At 58.0% G+C, this 16215-nt stretch overlaps 1 protein-coding gene across 1 annotated transcript; it reads left to right on the forward strand.

The window, feature by feature from the left end:
- The first annotated feature begins 9512 nt into the window (after positions 1-9512).
- Positions 9513-14104, forward strand: LOC125638281 (cytochrome c oxidase subunit 6A, mitochondrial-like). The gene is made up of 3 exons (XM_075129188.1): positions 9513-9750; positions 11674-11816; positions 13945-14104. Exons 1-3 carry the CDS (start codon positions 9651-9653, stop codon positions 14038-14040), a joined length of 339 nt encoding a protein of 112 aa, XP_074985289.1. The 5' UTR covers positions 9513-9650; the 3' UTR covers positions 14041-14104.
- Positions 14105-16215: the final 2111 nt, after the last annotated feature.

Raw genomic sequence — 16215 nt, forward strand, 5'->3', positions numbered from 1 at the left:
TCCACCACCCCTCCTGGGATACCTTGGTAGTCATCCCCCTATTTGTGTGATGAATGAATAACGAATGCATGACTGTGAAGCAGCAATGACTTTATTGGCTCTGCAAGCAATGATTAAAGGGAGGAGGGGAGGGTGGTTAGCTTACAGGGAAGTAGAGTGAACCAAGGGGCGGGGGGGTTCATCAAGGAGAAACAAACAGAACTTTCACACTGTAGCCTGGCCAGTCATGAAACTGTTTTTCAAAGCTTCTCTGATGCGTACCGCGCCCTCCTGTGCTCTTCTAACCGCCCTGGTGTCTGGCTGCGCGTAACCAGCAGCCAGGCGATTTGCCTCAACCTCCCACCCCGCCATAAACGTCTCCCCCTTACTCTCACAGATATTGTGGAGCACACAGCAAGCAGTAATAACAGTGGGAATATTGGTTTCGCTGAGGTCTAAGCGAGTCAATAAACTGCGCCAGCGCGCCTTTAAACGTCCAAATGCACATTCTACCACCATTCTGCACTTGCTCAGCCTGTAGTTGAACAGCTCCTGACCACTGTCCAGGCTGCCTGTGTACGGCTTCATGAGCCATGGCATTAAGGGGTAGGCTGGGTCCCCAAGGATACATATAGGCATTTCAACATCCCCAACAGTTATTTTCTGGTCTGGGAATAAAGTCCCTTCCTGCAGCTTTTGAAACAGACCAGAGTTCCTGAAGATGCGAGCATCATGCACCTTTCCCGGCCATCCCACGTTGATGTTGGTGAAACGTCCCTTGTGATCCACCAGAGCTTGCAGCACTATCGAAAAGTACCCCTTGCGGTTTATGTACTCGGCGGCTTGGTGCTCCGGTGCCAAGATAGGGATATGGGTTCCATCTATAGCCCCACCACAGTTAGGGAATCCCATTGCAGCAAAGCCATCCACTATGACCTGCACATTTCCCAGGGTCACTACCCTTGATATCAGGAGATCTTTGATTGCGTGGGCTACTTGCATCACAGCAGCCCCCACAGTAGATTTGCCCACTCCAAATTGATTCCCAACTGACCGGTAGCTGTCTGGCGTTGCAAGCTTCCACAGGGCTATCGCCACTCGCTTCTCAACTGTGAGGGCTGCTCTCATCTTGGTATTCATGCGCTTCAGGACAGGGGAAAGCAAGTCACAAAGTTCCATGAAAGTGCCCTTACGCATGCGAAAGTTTCGTAGCCACTGGGAATCGTCCCAGACCTGCAACACTATGCGGTCCCACCAGTCTGTGCTTGTTTCCCGAGCCCAGAATCGGCGTTCCACAGCATGAACCTGCCCCATTAGCACCATGATGCATGCATTGTCAGGGCCCATGCTTTCAGAGAAATCTGTGTCCATGTCCTGATCACTCACGGGACCGCGCTGACGTCGCCTCCTCGCCCGGTATCGCGTTGCCATGTTCTGGTGCTGCATATACTGCTGAATAATGCGTGTGGTGGTTAATGTGCTCCTAATTGCCAAAGTGAGCTGAGCGGGCTCCATGCTTGCCGTGGTATGGCGTCCGCACAGAAAAAAGGCGCGGAACGATTGTCTGCCGTTGCTCTGACGGAGGGAGGGGCGACTGACGACACGGCTTACAGGGTTGGCTTCAGGGAGCTAAAATCAACAAAGGGGGTGCCTGTACATCAAGGAGTATTTCAGGCAGGACTGCACGGAGGGTTCCAATAAGAAATGGTGCACCTAAGTTATCGTTGTTATTGGAACAAGGAGGTTAGCCTGGCCTCTGATTGATACATGGCTAGATTTACCTCGCTGCACCTTCTCTGTGAGTGACTGCAGTGTGACCTAGAGGAATGAGTCCCCTAGACAGGGGAGGAGGCAAATGAGTACAAAACAAATCTGGTCTATTTCTTGTTTTGACCCACTCCATCTATCTTTTACATCTTTGGCTGGCAGCAGACGGTGCAGAAGGACTGCATGCCATCCACATCTCATGGCTGCTCGGCAGAAGATGGTACAGTACGCCTGCTAGCCATCCCCATCTCTTGCCTGCCTGGCAGAAGATGGTGCAATACGACTGCTAGCAATCCTCATCTCTTGCCTGCCTGGCAGAAGATGGTACAGTACGACTGCTAGCAGTCCGTATCGCCTGCCTGCTCACCATAAGACGGTTCAATAGGACTGACTGCAGGACTAAAGAGAATGACCTGGTCAAGTCACTCCAAATGTAGTCCCTGCGCCCATGTCTGCCCAGGCGCTCCCAGCCGACGCGGCCAGGAGCACCTCGGACACGATGAGGACGACTACCAGTCGTATTGCACCGTCTGCTGCCAGAAGGCAAGGGGTTACTGCTACTGTGCAGCAAAGCCGTACCGCGTCTGCCAGCACCCAGGAGACATAGGGTGACGGTTACCTGAGCGGGCTCCATGCTTGCTGTGGTATGGCGTCTGCACAGGTAACTCAGGAAAAAAGGCGCGAAATGATTGTCTGCCCTTGCTTTCACGGGGGGAGGGAGGGAACGGGAGGCTGACGATATGTACCCAGAACCACCCGTGACAATGTTTTAGCCCCATCAGGCATTGGGATCTCAACCCAGAATTCCAATGGGCAGCGGAGACTGCGGGAACTGTGGGATAGCTACCCACAGTGCAACGCTCCGGAAGTCGACGCTTGCCTCGGTACTGTGGAAGCGCTCCGCCGAGTTAATGCACTTAATGCACTTAGAGCATTTTCTGTGGGGACACACACACTCGAATTTATAAAACCGATTTCTAAAAAACCGACTTCTATAAATTCGACCTTATTCCGTAGTGTAGACATACCCTTAGAGTACAGGCCTTTACCGAGAGACCTGAATATCTATAGCCTAACACTTGCTTCAGGCGGCTCCCCGCAGCTCCCATTGGCCGCAGTCGGCAGAGTCGGCGCTCTGGGTGGGGGCAGCGCGCGGAGACGCTCGCTCCCCTTCCCCCCCCCCCCCCCCCCCGGGCCCGCAGGGACGTGCCGGCTGCTTCCGTAAGCGGAGCGGGGGAGCAAGAAGCCGCCTTCGTCCTGTTGCCTTGCCGGTGGTGGCGGCGGAGGCCCCGGGCCCTTTTAACTGGCCCAGGGGTGGCAGGAGGGGCTGTGGGGGACGCTCTGGGGGGGCGCGTGGGGACAGCAGGCGGGGCCGGGGGAGAGACCCAGCCCTGAACTTTGGTGGAGCCAGGCTTCCTGTTCTCATATCGGTGGAGCACGGGCATCACGGGCCCATACAACTCGCCGCCCCTGTGTGTAACCTTAATTCTGCCCCTGTGGAGCTGGGAAGAGCCCCTGAGAATGATCTGCATGTGCTGTACTCCTTGGGCCATGTGGAGCTGTTCCCAGTGGTGATGGTGACGAGGGGATAGTTTGGTTGGGGTGTGTTTGTGATAGGAGGAGATGTCGGGCTTGTTTGAGGAGTATCCCAAGGCTGTGATAGGAGTCAGGAGAGATTGGGGTCTGAGCCCTGCCCCCCCCCCCCGTGTGTGTGTGATCATGGGGCAAGAGGGATCCAGTCCTCATCGTTTCAGCAGTGAGTTACGCAGGTCGTGTCTGTGGCATGAGGGTTGTTAGCAGTGAGGTGGGATATGTCTGCAGACGGGAAAGCAAAACGATAGCGTTCACTAGGCTCCCGTGAGTACATGTGGCGGGGTTGTGAAAGGGGGTGCCGAAGGGGGGAATTTTGATCAAGTTGTTATGACACCAGTGTGGGCCTCAGTTTCCCCTCCATGCTTTGTACTGAGCGTAAAGAGCAGGAGACATGATGTATTTTGTCACATAGCTGTCTGGGAGTGTCATTAAGGACTGGCTGGGACCAACCTGTATCAATGGAGGATCTGGAAAGAACCTGGGAACCCCAAAGACTGAACACCTGACACCAGTCGATTGTCAATGGGAGGCGCCCAGCCTGGCTGGGTGAAGCACAAGTGAACTCAGCGATGTTCTGCAGCAGGACAATGAGGGAAGGTGACAGCAGATGATAAGAGCTGGGCTGAGAGACGCAGGGGCTCTCACCTGGGACTTAGCCCTGGTCTTCATTTAAAATTTACATTGAGCTAGCTATGTTGCTTTGGGGTGTGTGCACCATAGTGAAGTCAGTTAACCCCAGATTCTTCCATCAATCTAGCTACCCTGCTCGGGGAGGTGGATTACCTACAGTGATGGAAAAACCCCTTCCATCAATATAGGAAGCATCTACACCAAGGGTGGGGAACGTACGGCCCATGGGCCGGATCAAGCCCATTGCTTAATTTCAACCGTGCCTCCACCTAGGGGCCAGATATGCCGGCTGCTTCCAGGAGCCGCACGAAGCCAGGGCAGGCAGGGAGCCCAGCTTAGCCCGCTGTGCCGCCGACTGAAGTAAGCGCTGCCCAGCCGGAGCCCGCACCCCACACCCCCTGCCCCAGCCCTGAGCCCACTCCCACACTCCAAACCCCTTGGCCCCCTCCTGTACCTCAATCCCCTCATCTCCAGCCCCACCCCAGAGCCTGCACCCCCCCAGCCAGAGCCCTCACCCCCTCCTGCACCCTGAACCCCTCATTTCTGGCCCCACCCCAGAGCCTGCACCCCCATCCGGAGCCCTCACCCCCTCCTGCACTCCAACCCCCTGCCCCAGCCCTGAGCCCGCTCCCACACTCCAAACCCCTTGGCCCCAGGCCAGAGCCCCCTCCTGTACTTCAATCCCCTCATCCCCAGTCCCACCCCAGAGTCTGCACCTCCCCAGCCAGAGCCCTCACCCCCTCCTGCACTCCAACCCCCTGCCCCAGCCCAGTGAAAGTGAGTGAGGGTCAGGGAGAGCGAGCCACTGAGGGAGCGGGGCAGGAGTGAGTGGGGGCATGAGGCCTTGGGGAAGCAGCAGGGCAGGGGTGTTCAGTTTTGTGCAATTAGAAAGTTGGCAACCCTAGGGAAAGCCCCGAGCCTCGGTGCGTCTCCCTCCCCCCGGCAGGGCTATGTGTGGCCCACAATTGATTTTTTTATTGTGGGTCAATGGCCCCTCATAGAAAAAAGTTCCCCAGCCCCGATCTACGTTATAACGCTACATAGCGCCCATAGTGTAGACCTGCCGAATGTAACAGAGACAGAAGGGAAGCAAAGATGGGTCCTACAGAAGCAGGCCTCATGGGAGCCCTGGCCTTGGCCCATCTGGCCTGTGGCTTAACCTTTGCTTCTCTGTGCTAGCCTAAGGGCTTCCCGACGTGGTCTAATAAACCCTGCTCTGCTTTGGAGCGGCTGGGTGGTGTCCCTGCAAACCCCCGCTGAGGGGCGTTATTCGCTGGAGAGGGCAGACGTCTCTGAGCAGCAGTCTGTCTGAGCTGGGCTGAGCTCACCAAGAGAAACCGGGGGGGCTGGAGTCCAGGGGCTGGGTATTGGAGGTGCTGAGGCCGAGTGGCCCACCCGTGAGTGTGAGTGGGTTCCTTAGGGGTCTGGCCCACTGAAGGGGACTGCTGAAGGGCTGGGGCCCAGCTCAGCTCTCGTGGCTCTGTTGAAGGGTTGTTCCGTTTAACGACGGGGAGGTCGTTTCTGGGAGGCAGGCTCGGTGGCTGCGTGTAGAACGGGGATGGGTAGCTCCTGCTCGGGGCAGCTCACTTCAGAACAAGTGACCCTGTGCTACCGTTGTCCTGCGCCCTGTCCCCTGAGTGGTGCGTATTGTCCGCACAGGCAGAGAGAACACGAGAACGGCCCTCCTGGGTCAGACCAAAGGTCCATCCAGCCCCATATCCTGTCTGCCGACAGCAGCCAATACCAGGTGCCCCAGAGGGAGTGAACAGAACAGGGAGTCACCACGTACTCTTCAGCGGGCACCCGCAGATCCATATGGGGGAGCGACCCCACAGAGGCGGCCAGAGCTCCGCGGGTTGGCTCCGATACGATCTGGCAGGGGCGGACCCACCCAAGTGAGAGATCCTACAAGCGTACCACCCGCGGGAAGGGCTTCAGCCAGAGCTCCACCCATGCCCAGCCTCTGAGGATCCACACTGGGGGAGCAGCCGTGTAGAGGTGGCGAATCCAGGAGCAGGTCGTGATCCACCAGAGGGTTCACGCGGGAGCGAGCCCCTGTAAATGTGCCGACTGCAGGAAGAGCTTTAGGAGTTGGTTGAATATCAGCAGGCGTCTAAGACCCACATCCAGGAACAACCCTTAGAGATTCCTCGTCTGTGGGAGAAGCTACTGCGACCACTGAGGGCTGGATAGACTCTAGAGCAGGGGGTCCCAAACTTTTCCCTGAGGTCCAGCTGTGCTGCTGTATTAGGCACTGTGGCCCGCTATTAACACGCGTCGGTCAGGGAGAGGGGTACCGCGGGGCGTGCGGGGCCTCTCTCTTCAGCAGAGACCAGGGCTGGCGAGCGGGCAAAGGGGCCAGGCAGGTGTCACACCAGGCCCCTGCTGACACCCTCCGCCACAGTGGCCCGCTGAGTGCCTTGAGCAGATCACCTGGCAGCCCTGCCCCGGTCACCCACCCAGCTCCCTGGTGTGCCTCGCGGGCACCCTCTGCCCGGGAATGAGGGAAGGGTTTGGGGGCTGCCAGTGCTGGGCAGAGGCAGATGCTTAGGCCTGGCCACGAACCCTCCAGCCCCCTCCTGCCGCCCTGGGAGCTGCCCTTTCTCCTCACCCTCCGCTCAGCGGCTCTGCTTTGCCCTCTGCCACCCGCCAGGGCGCTGGGCTCCTCCAGCCTTCAGCGGAGGCCATCACCGGTCACGCCTGTCTGCTTCACAACACCCCCACTTTCCCCCCACCCACAAACCTCTGCCCAGGGCTGCACTGGCCGACCACCCAGGGCTGTATCACGGCCCTCAGTTCAGGAACCCCCCTGCCCTAAAGAACCCCTGTAATGGGGAGACCCTGTAAATGCTCCCACGACGGGAAGGGTTTCTGCTTGAGCTCAGAGCACAGTAGCCACCAGAGAATCCAGCTTTGGGAGGGGTGGGGTCTAATGGGTTACGGCAGGAGATAACTGGTAGCCAGGACTCCTGGGTTCTATCTCTGGCTCTAGGAGAGGGGTGGGGTCCAGCAGCGGGAGCTGGGCTTTGGGCCTCAGGACTCCTGGGTTCCATTCCCAACTCTAACACGATTTTATAGCGTGATCCTGAGCATGATGATAACTGGGTAGCGAAGGGTTAAAGCCACCGACCTCCTAAATCCTCCTCAGCCCAGAGAGGAGCTGGCCATCCTGGGGGGGGGGGGGGTAATTACACAGGGACCTTCCTGTTTCAGCCTCCTGCACCCAGGGCTCTGAGACTGGCTGCGGGGGACGCTGGTGGCACCTGGTGCCCAAGGGGCTGGATCTGCAGGGTGCCCCTGGCCCCTGCAGGGAATAAATATTGCAGCCCGAGCCATAGCTGGGAATGGAGAGGCAGCTGATCCCAGTGGGGACCCACCAACCAAGCCAGTATTGTGGGGGAGATTGTGCAGGTGGGTCCAGCAAGGACCTCCCCCGAACCCAGCCAGCGTACCCCCCTTTCCTCCGTACGCTGCCCTTACCTGCTGGCTGAACACATGGAGCTGCAAGCTCTAAAACAGGGATGCAGCCACCTCTGGGGTGGGGCGCGGGGGATGTTTACATAGGGATCCATCATCCAGCACTTAGATGTAGCCGCCTCTCGGGTAGGGCAAGCTGGTGCCACCAGAGCTCAGGACAAAAAGAAAGGAGTTTTTTATATCCATTTACAGTGGGGGATGTTGAAGGCAGAACGGGGTCACGGGAGCTGGGATTTGGCCATTTCTCTCGGCTGCTGCAGGCGCTCTGGGGGCAGCATCAGGCCAAGAGCCTGCTGGATCATTGGAGCGGCTATTCCCCTGAAAGCCTGGACAGCCGGATGCTGCGAGACAAGGGGCACAATATAGCGTTCAAAGTTGGACAACTATTTTGTTTTAAACTCATCTAGTAACACCATGTGTTTTTTTTAACAAGTTTGTTAATACAGTTGTGTTGCTTATTGTTCAGTTTTACACAAACCTGTGTTTTCCCTGCTTGAACGCCACCTTTTGCTCTCAGCGTTTGTTGTAAGGTGTGGTTTGGGTGACATGGCTGGGTTTCACCGATCCTGAGTGCCGGCCGCTAGGGCTTTCTAGCATGACAAGCGTTGACTTTAAAATGAGAACAAAATGTGTGCATTGTCTATTGACAGTGTTATTCATTTTAATTATTACATCCAGCCAAGCTGTGGTTTCCCTCAAGGGGTGTGAATAGTGGGCTGCAGTGCCTATTCCCGCTGCAGGGGCAGGCCGCAGGGAAATGTTTGGGAAGCCCTGGTGTGGGCCGGGCATCAGGACTCCTGGGTTCCATTCACAACCCTAGGACAGCCAACCCTCTGTTACCATTGATCTTCCTTCAGTCTCTCCTAAGTATAGCCCCTGTTCCCAGCTGGCTTATGTGTGTGTGTTCTTTACATGAATCGTAGAATATCAGGGTTGGAAGGGACCTCAGGAGGTCATCTAGTCCCACCCCCTGACCAATCCCCAATTTTTGCCCTGATCCCAAATGGCCCCCTCAAGGATTGAACTCACAACCCTGGGTTTAGCAGGCCAATGCTCAAACCACTGAGCTGTCCCTCCGCCCTGGGCCAATAGCTGGTACAGCAGATGTGGATAGTACAACCAGCGTTGTCAAGTTGCTGAAGGCTGGAAAGTTGTTGCCATAATAAGGCTGTTTCGGTTACTCAGAGCTTCTGACCTTGGAGCAGCCGATCAGGCAGCCTGCTCATGCAGCAGACCTCGATGTTCCTCATAAAGAAAGCCCACGCGCACGGTTCAGTGACAAAGGCAGTCGGCCAGGTTTCTTGTCCCCTAGGCACCGTCCCAGCGTCTGTGGTCACAGGTACCCTGGCGCATGAGTGCCTAGGAGCAGCGGGAGTTTTTGCTGTTGCCTAGCCCGCGCAAAGGGTTAAGGCGAAGTACCCTGACATTTATACAGGGAGACAAACAACTGGAATACACGACTTACACCCCACTCCACATATTGACATCTGTTTGTTACTTCCCCTTGTTCCTGATACAGGGCACTCCATTTATAAGAATCAACCGGATACGGTGATCAAAACCACTGGGACATCACTCCTAGTTCCCTGCTTGTAAGAATCAACTGCTTTTAAGAATCAAATCATGCAGGACAGATGTGATTCTTATGCAAGGTGTGCACTGTATCCCTAATCGTTATTTCATCACGCCGTCTTAGCTTCTAGGAGATTGGGGTGTATCTGTTCGAGCCTGGAAATATATTTATGTAAATGGCTAATACCTAAAACACTAACAGCAACCCTACCAAATTCCTATACTAAATAATAAATTTATAAGCCTCTACGTTAAATACATGATTCAGGCCTTAGATATGGCACCAGGCCCAGTGCTCCAGGATCTCTCTCTCTCTCTCCACTACAACCCCTAGGAACCCAAGAGGGCTGCTGGGCACCATGCCAGGCTCAGAGAGACCTTGTCCCGGGCACGTGATGGGAGAAGAGTATTTTGGACGGAGACCCAGCCGGGCATGTTTATCCTGCTGGCCTCTGCCTCATTGGCCACGCTGGGTCAGATGAGCTCTGGGGATGGGGGGCAGGGGCGGGAGAGCTTTGGGAAGCCCCGGACCAGCCAGCAGAGGAGAGCAGAAGGAGAAGGGAAGGAGGTCACTGCTGAGTGTTCGTTTTAGACTTTGCTGGCTGGTTTTCCCTCCCCTGCTTCCTCCGAACATGAGCCTGTGGCAGAGATTGACCCCGCTGGTGGCCAAGGGGCGAAGTTTAGCCACGGCGTCAGCCAGTGCCAGGGGTCACCACGGGGACGGGACAGGAGGTGAGAGAGGAGTGAGGGTGGAGTGGGCTATGGGGCCTTTCCTTCCTCGGTGCTCATTCTGATCCAGCCCCAGGGGTCTGGCTGGGGACGGGGGGATGAGACATGGAGCCTTTCCCTAACAGGAGGTGCTGGCTCTGATCCTGTCCAACATCTTGAGTCCACCTGACGCTCGTTCAGTGGCCTTGTGAAATAAGTTTGTTGGGTCTCAGTCCCAGCGCACAAATTGCAGCCCCCCCACTACCACTAACGAGCCACTTGGCTGGCAGTCACAACTGAGAGGCCGAGGGCTGGATAGTCCAGGGCAGCAGAGCTCCCTTCTCCCTGGGGATGGGGTGGTGTGTGGAAAGGGGCTGTGTCTGTGTCAGGGTATGCAAGCGGGGGGAACCTCGCCCCAGGGCTGCCCTGCTCTGGGAGTGGGAGATCATTAGCCCCCCGGTTGATGCTGATCTGGTCCCAGAAACAGCCAGGGCAAAGGGTTTAGTGGGGTCAAGCAGCAGAGGGCAGCTGCCAAGTACTGCATAGGAGTATAACTGCAAGCCAGCCTCCCTCTAGCTTTACCGACCCCCCCCACACACACACACACACACTCCCATGTAATCCCTGTGCAGCCAAATCCGGCAGGGGCCCCACAACCCAGCCAGCTTCAGGGCAATGTGGACCAGGCGGGAATGTCCCACAGGGGAATGTCTCCCCATGGTGAAGCATTGGGTGCCTTAGCAGCGGGCTCCAAACCCCGTCTCTCAGCACCAGCAGGCCACCCTGACTCACCGAGGAAACGGGCCCCCACTTCCTACGGCTGGGAGGCAGCCGAGCAGCGTTATTTATTCCCCTGACAGGGGGGCGGGCGCTGCCTTTGGACTGGGCCCTGGAGCGATGCCAGAGCGTCAGGCCGGGGCTATATTTACCCACCAGGAGGAGGGGGAGGCTGCCACCGGAGCGTGACTTTGAAATTGACCTCTGCTGCTTCCCTTTGGGAACCGCCAGGAGGCCACAGGGGAGCATGGCAGGGTCTCAGTAGGGGGCGCTCTCCCCTCTGTCCATGCCGGCCCCAGTGCAGCACGAGGGGGTGCTGTGCTATGGGGGGTGATGGGGGGGCTCAGTAGGGGGCGCTCTCCCCTCTGTCCATGCCGGCCCCAATGCAGCGCGAGGGGGTGCTGTGCTATGGGGGGAGATGGGGGGGCTCAGTAGGGGGCATTCTCCCCTCTGTCCATGCCGGCCCCAATGCAGCGCGAGGGGGTGCTGTGCTATGGGGGGAGATGGGGGGGGCTCAGTAGGGGGCATTCTCCCCTCTGTCCATGCCGGCCCCAGTGCAGCACGAGGGGGTGCTGTGCTATGGAGGGTGATGGGGGGGGCTCAGTAGGGGGCGCTCTCCCCTCTGTCCATGCCGGCCCCAATGCAGCGCGAGGGGGTGCTGTGCTATGGGGGAAGATGGGGGGGCTCAGTAGGGGGCGCTCTCCCCTCTGTCAATGCCGGCCCCAATGCAGCGCGAGGGGGTGCTGTGCTATGGGGGGAGATGGGGGGGCTCAGTAGGGGGCATTCTCCCCTCTGTCCATGCCGGCCCCAATGCAGCGCGAGGGGGTGCTGTGCTATCGGAGGGGGGCGGGGGGGCTCAGTAGGGGGCGCGCTCCCCTCTGTCAGTGGTGGCCCCAGTGCAGCACGAGGGGGCACTGTGCTGCAAGGAGCAGGACAGGGGGCTCAATAGGGGACTCTCTCCCCTCTGTCAGTGATGTCCCCAACGCAGCACTAGGGGGCGCTGTGCTATGGGGGGAGGCTCATTAGGGGGCAGTCTGCCCTCGGTCAGTGCTGACCCCAATTTAGCATTAGGGGGCGCTGTGCTGCAGGGAGTGGGATGGGGGCTCAGTCGGGGACTCTGTCCCCAGGGCAGTGTAGGGGTCATGCACTGTGCAGTGACTGTCTCTGCAGCCAGGACATGGAAGATCCTGTCATTTACGGTGGCGCTGCCCGGCGTGGCTATCTGCATGCTGAACGCCTGGCTGCAGATGGAGAATCACCCCCACGAGCCTGAAGAGTTCGTTGCCTACCATCACCTGCGTATTCGCACCAAGGTACAAGGAACTGGGTTACACGGGCCCATGGGGCGGATCTGGGGCAGGACACAGGGGGGCGGGGGCTAGATGGGCCCATGAAGCTGATCTGGACTGTCAGGGAGGGGGCAGGATACCGGGCTAGATGGGCCCATGAAGCTCATCTGGGCTGTCAGGGAGGGGGCGGGATACCGGGCTAGATGGGCCTGTGGGTCTGATTTGGGCTGTCAGGGAGGGGGCAGGATACCGGGCTAGATGGGCCCATGAAGCTGATCTGGGCTGTCAGGGAGGGGGCGGGATACCGGGCTAGATGGGCCTGTGGGTCTGATTTGGGCTGTCAGGGAGGGGGCAGGATACCGGGCTAGATGGGCCCATGAAGCTGATCTGGGCTGTCAGGGAGGGGGCGGGATACCGGGCTAGATGGGCCTGTGGGTCTGAGCTGGGCTGTCAGAAGGGTTGCCAACCCTCCTGGTTTGGCTGGGAGTCTCCCGGAATCTAGCTCTATCTCCCGGAGGCTACTCAAGCCAAACCAGGAGATTTTAGGCTGCTAAAAGTCCAGCAGCGCAGTGGGGCTGAGGCAGGCTCCCTGCCTGCCATGGCCCTGTGCCACTCCTGGAAGCGGCTGGCACGTCCCTGCGTCTGCGGCGGGGGGAGCAGGGGGTCTTCGTGCACTGCCGCTGCCTCGACACCAACTCCCCAGCTCCCATTGGTGGGGGTGCAGGCTCTGGGAGGAGGCGGGGGGGTGGCACTTATCTGGGGCTCCTAGGCAGGGCGGGCCGGGGGCCTCTGCGCACTGCTAACCCCAGGCACTGCCCCCCACAGCTTCCTATTGGCTCCAGGGGTGCTTGGGGCAGGAGCAGCGCGGGTAGACACAGACCCCCCGCCCCAGGGCCGCAGGGAAGGGCCGGCAGCCACATGGAGCGAGCAGGCAGGAAGCCGCTCAGCTGCACCGCGCTGCTGGTTGTGGGTGGGGGTCCCGGGCCGTTTTAAATCGCCCGGGGGCAGAAGACGGGGCCGAGGGAGAGACCCGGCCTCAAACATTGCGGGAGCCGGGCCCCTCCCAGGAATATTCCTGGTGCCCAGGTACCGCGGGCCCATAGAACTCGCCGCCCATGGCTAGGGGGGCTGCCGGTCCACCAGCTTGCTCCAGCAGGCTGCTCTTCCTGCAAGCCGTGGACAAAGCAGGCGGCTGCCAAACAACCTTATAAGGGAGCATTGTGCAACTTTAAACGAGCATGTTTCCTAATTGATCAGCAACGTAACAACGAAACAAGGTTAACTGGGACGCCGTTAAGTGAGGAGTTACTGTATATACAGATCTATAACGTATAGTACAAAGGTGATACAAACATATCAACAAGATGATCATCTATGGCAAATTATCACATTTTTGCAGTTATCTTACATGGCTGTGACCAGCGTCCCAGTGGGGATAGCTATGGTCACTCAGTTAGGGGGAATTGCAAAGAATGGGGCAGACAATCCCCATAAAGCTGGTGGATATTCTGATACTTATAACGTCACATACAAAAATGGTATGTGCATACAGATAGCATAATCATAACCAGCAAAACATAACCTTTTCATAGATGCCTCACTCGACAACCTGTGTACGAGGTTTGCTGCAAATCTATAACAGTGGTTGCAACAATACTCTACATGGTCATACTGTAATCAGATAATGTCACAGAGCTTGCACCCCGCACCCTCTCCTGCCCACGAACCCCCTGCCCCAGGCTCATCCCGGAGCCCCCTCCCACATTGCGAATTCCTCGGCCCCAACCCAGAGCCCGCACCCCCTCCCGCACCCTAACCCCCTGCCCCAACCTGGTGAAAGTGAGTGAGGGTGGGGGAGAGCGAGCGATGGAGGGAGGGGGGATGGAGTGAACGGGGCGGGACCTCAGAGAAGGGATGGGCCAGGGGCCAGAGCAAGGGTGTTTGGGTTTGTGTGATTAGACAGTTGGCAACCCTAGCTGTCAGGGAGGGGGCCGGATACCAGGCTAGCTGGGCCTGTGGGTTTGAGCCACAGCAATGAAAGGATCCCTAGCTCAGAGGTGCAGTGAGTTTTCTGGCCTCAGGGCAGCCAGCCCTGAGAAAGCCAAGGTGCAAAGAGACACCCCCTCTCCTGTCCCCCTCTTTTTCTTTGCAGGCGTTCCCCTGGGCTGACGGGAACCACAGCCTCTTCCACAACCCCCACACCAACCCCCTGCCCACAGGCTACGAAGAAGCAAGGGGTCATCACTGAGCCACCCGCCCTCCCTGCCCAAGAGGCCCCGGGCCTAGTGACAATAAACCTGAGTGGATCTGTCTCCCAGTGGATTTATTTACAGTCTGGCCCATTCAACAGCTTGGAAAGGGACACGGGGCGGGAAACCCTGGATCCGGGATCCCCTCTGTGCCCCCAAGGCTGGGACATGCATGCGACTGTACTTTGCCACCCTGATTGCTACCCCTGAGATGGGGGCGCCAGGGGCAGAGGCTGGGAGGGAAAACAGGTTTATCCTCCAGGGGGCGACCCTGATTCCCCCCAGCTGGGCACTAGAGAGTCCCCATGGCGAGCAGGGTCCGGGTGCCCGCTATGAACCAAGAGCCTGGGGTGGGACCGGCCAACAGCCTGGGAACCTGTCTGGCTGCTGTGGGCTTAGGAGGGGACGGATGGCCAAATCCCAGCTCCAGCAATCCCATTCTGTCTCCTGAAATCCCCCACTACGGTTTCAATTGCATGCAGAGCTCCTCTTCACTTGCTGTCCTCAACTCTTTTGCAGTGTTGCTGTTAGACACCAGTTTGCCCTGCCCCAGAGACGGCTGCATCTCTGTGCCAGGCAAGGAATCCCTGCATAAAGACTCCCCCTGCCCCACCCCAGAGGTGGCTGTATCTAAGTGCCCTTGGAAGTATCCCTGTGTAAACAGCCGGTAGCTCAATTTATTCCCTCAACCAGCTCATGGCCACATCAGGTGGAAAGTGGGGGAGGTTCCGGCTGAGTTAGGGGTACCCTGCTGAGCTCAGCTGCACAGATCCTCCTTCCCATGCTACCCTAGAGCTGGTTAGGAGGTGGGCGGGGGGGTCCCAGGTGTGGTTCTGGCTCTGATCCCGGAAAGGGGCCGAGGGGAGGGGTGGGAACAGGAAACTCCTTGTGCTGTTACAGCTTCTGCTCCCAGCACAGAAGAGCAGGGGGGACTTAATCCTTCATTCCCCTACTAGGAGGAATTATCATCCTGCCGGACTTTCAGATTCACCGCACAGCTCTGAGCACAAAGATCGAATATCCGATAGAAAGGGTTAACCCCCCATTTCTGATCCCCGTGCCGGCATTCCGGTGATTCTTTTAAAAAAAAAATACCCATTTTAATAAGACTAAAATGAGGGTGAAGAAGCCAGGTACAAACGGAACAGGGCTCAGATCACTTTACAGCAGCGACTGAAAAAAACAGTGTCCAAAGTGGAGCTGTCAAGGCAAGGGGCAGTTAAGATTTGGGGTCTGTGCTGTGTCCCCAGTGAGCTAAGAGAGGTGTCTTGCAGCGAGGGAGGGCTTGTTACTCCACTGACAGAAATGGAGGCACAGAGACTGGAAGAGAGAATGTGGACAAGGTCACGTGACAAGATAAGGTCAGGGCTGGGCATGGAGTCCTGACGCCCAGCCCTATCCACCCCCCTGCTCTAACCCACTAGACTCCATTCCCCTCCCAGAGCTGTGCATGGAACCCAGGAGTCCTGACGCCCAGCCCTATCCACCCCCCTGCTTTAACCCACTAGACCCCACTCCCCTCCCAGAGCTGGGCATCCTGATTTTGGATCCCGCTGCAGGAGCAGTCACCCCCACGTCCGCCCACCCCTCTGCTGAGCAATTAATTCTGGCCCCAGCCCCCCATAACTTCTGTTTCCTCAGCCCCCCACAGGGCTCAGCTGCACAGACACACAGCCCCCATTGTCGCCTCAGCGCTGGCTTGGGGGCGGGGGAGGGTTTCTCCTATCCCAGATTTGGGTCAGCTCCGATCCCCTCATCGTCTTCTTCCGCAGCGTGGGGTACAGATTTAAAGGTTGCAGGTTTAAACGGGTGCAAAAGGGGGATTCTCTGTCACTTGACGATTTGAGGGCTTCGGTGACTCAGCCAGAGGTTCTGGGTCTAGTGCAGGAGCGAGCGAGGTCCTGTGGCCTGCAATGTGCAGGAGGCCAGACTACATGATCAAGATGGTCCCTTCTGGCCTCCAAGCCTGAGGGTTACAAGTCCCTGCGGCCGCTTCCTCTTGGCACCGATTTCCTGCCTCGGCTGCTGTTTCTCTCCCTCCCGGGGGCCGCATCTGGCTGCTTCTCCCCTGTGCCCGGCGCCCTGCTCACGGCCGGCCAGTGATCCCCGGGGCTTACACACATGGGGCCGGGGGACCCAGGTGTGCAGGCCGCTGGGACAGGAAAGCCCCTGTG

The sequence above is a fragment of the Caretta caretta genome, chromosome 6, assembly GCF_965140235.1.
Source record: "Caretta caretta isolate rCarCar2 chromosome 6, rCarCar1.hap1, whole genome shotgun sequence".
Taxonomy (NCBI): Eukaryota; Metazoa; Chordata; order Testudines; family Cheloniidae; genus Caretta; species Caretta caretta.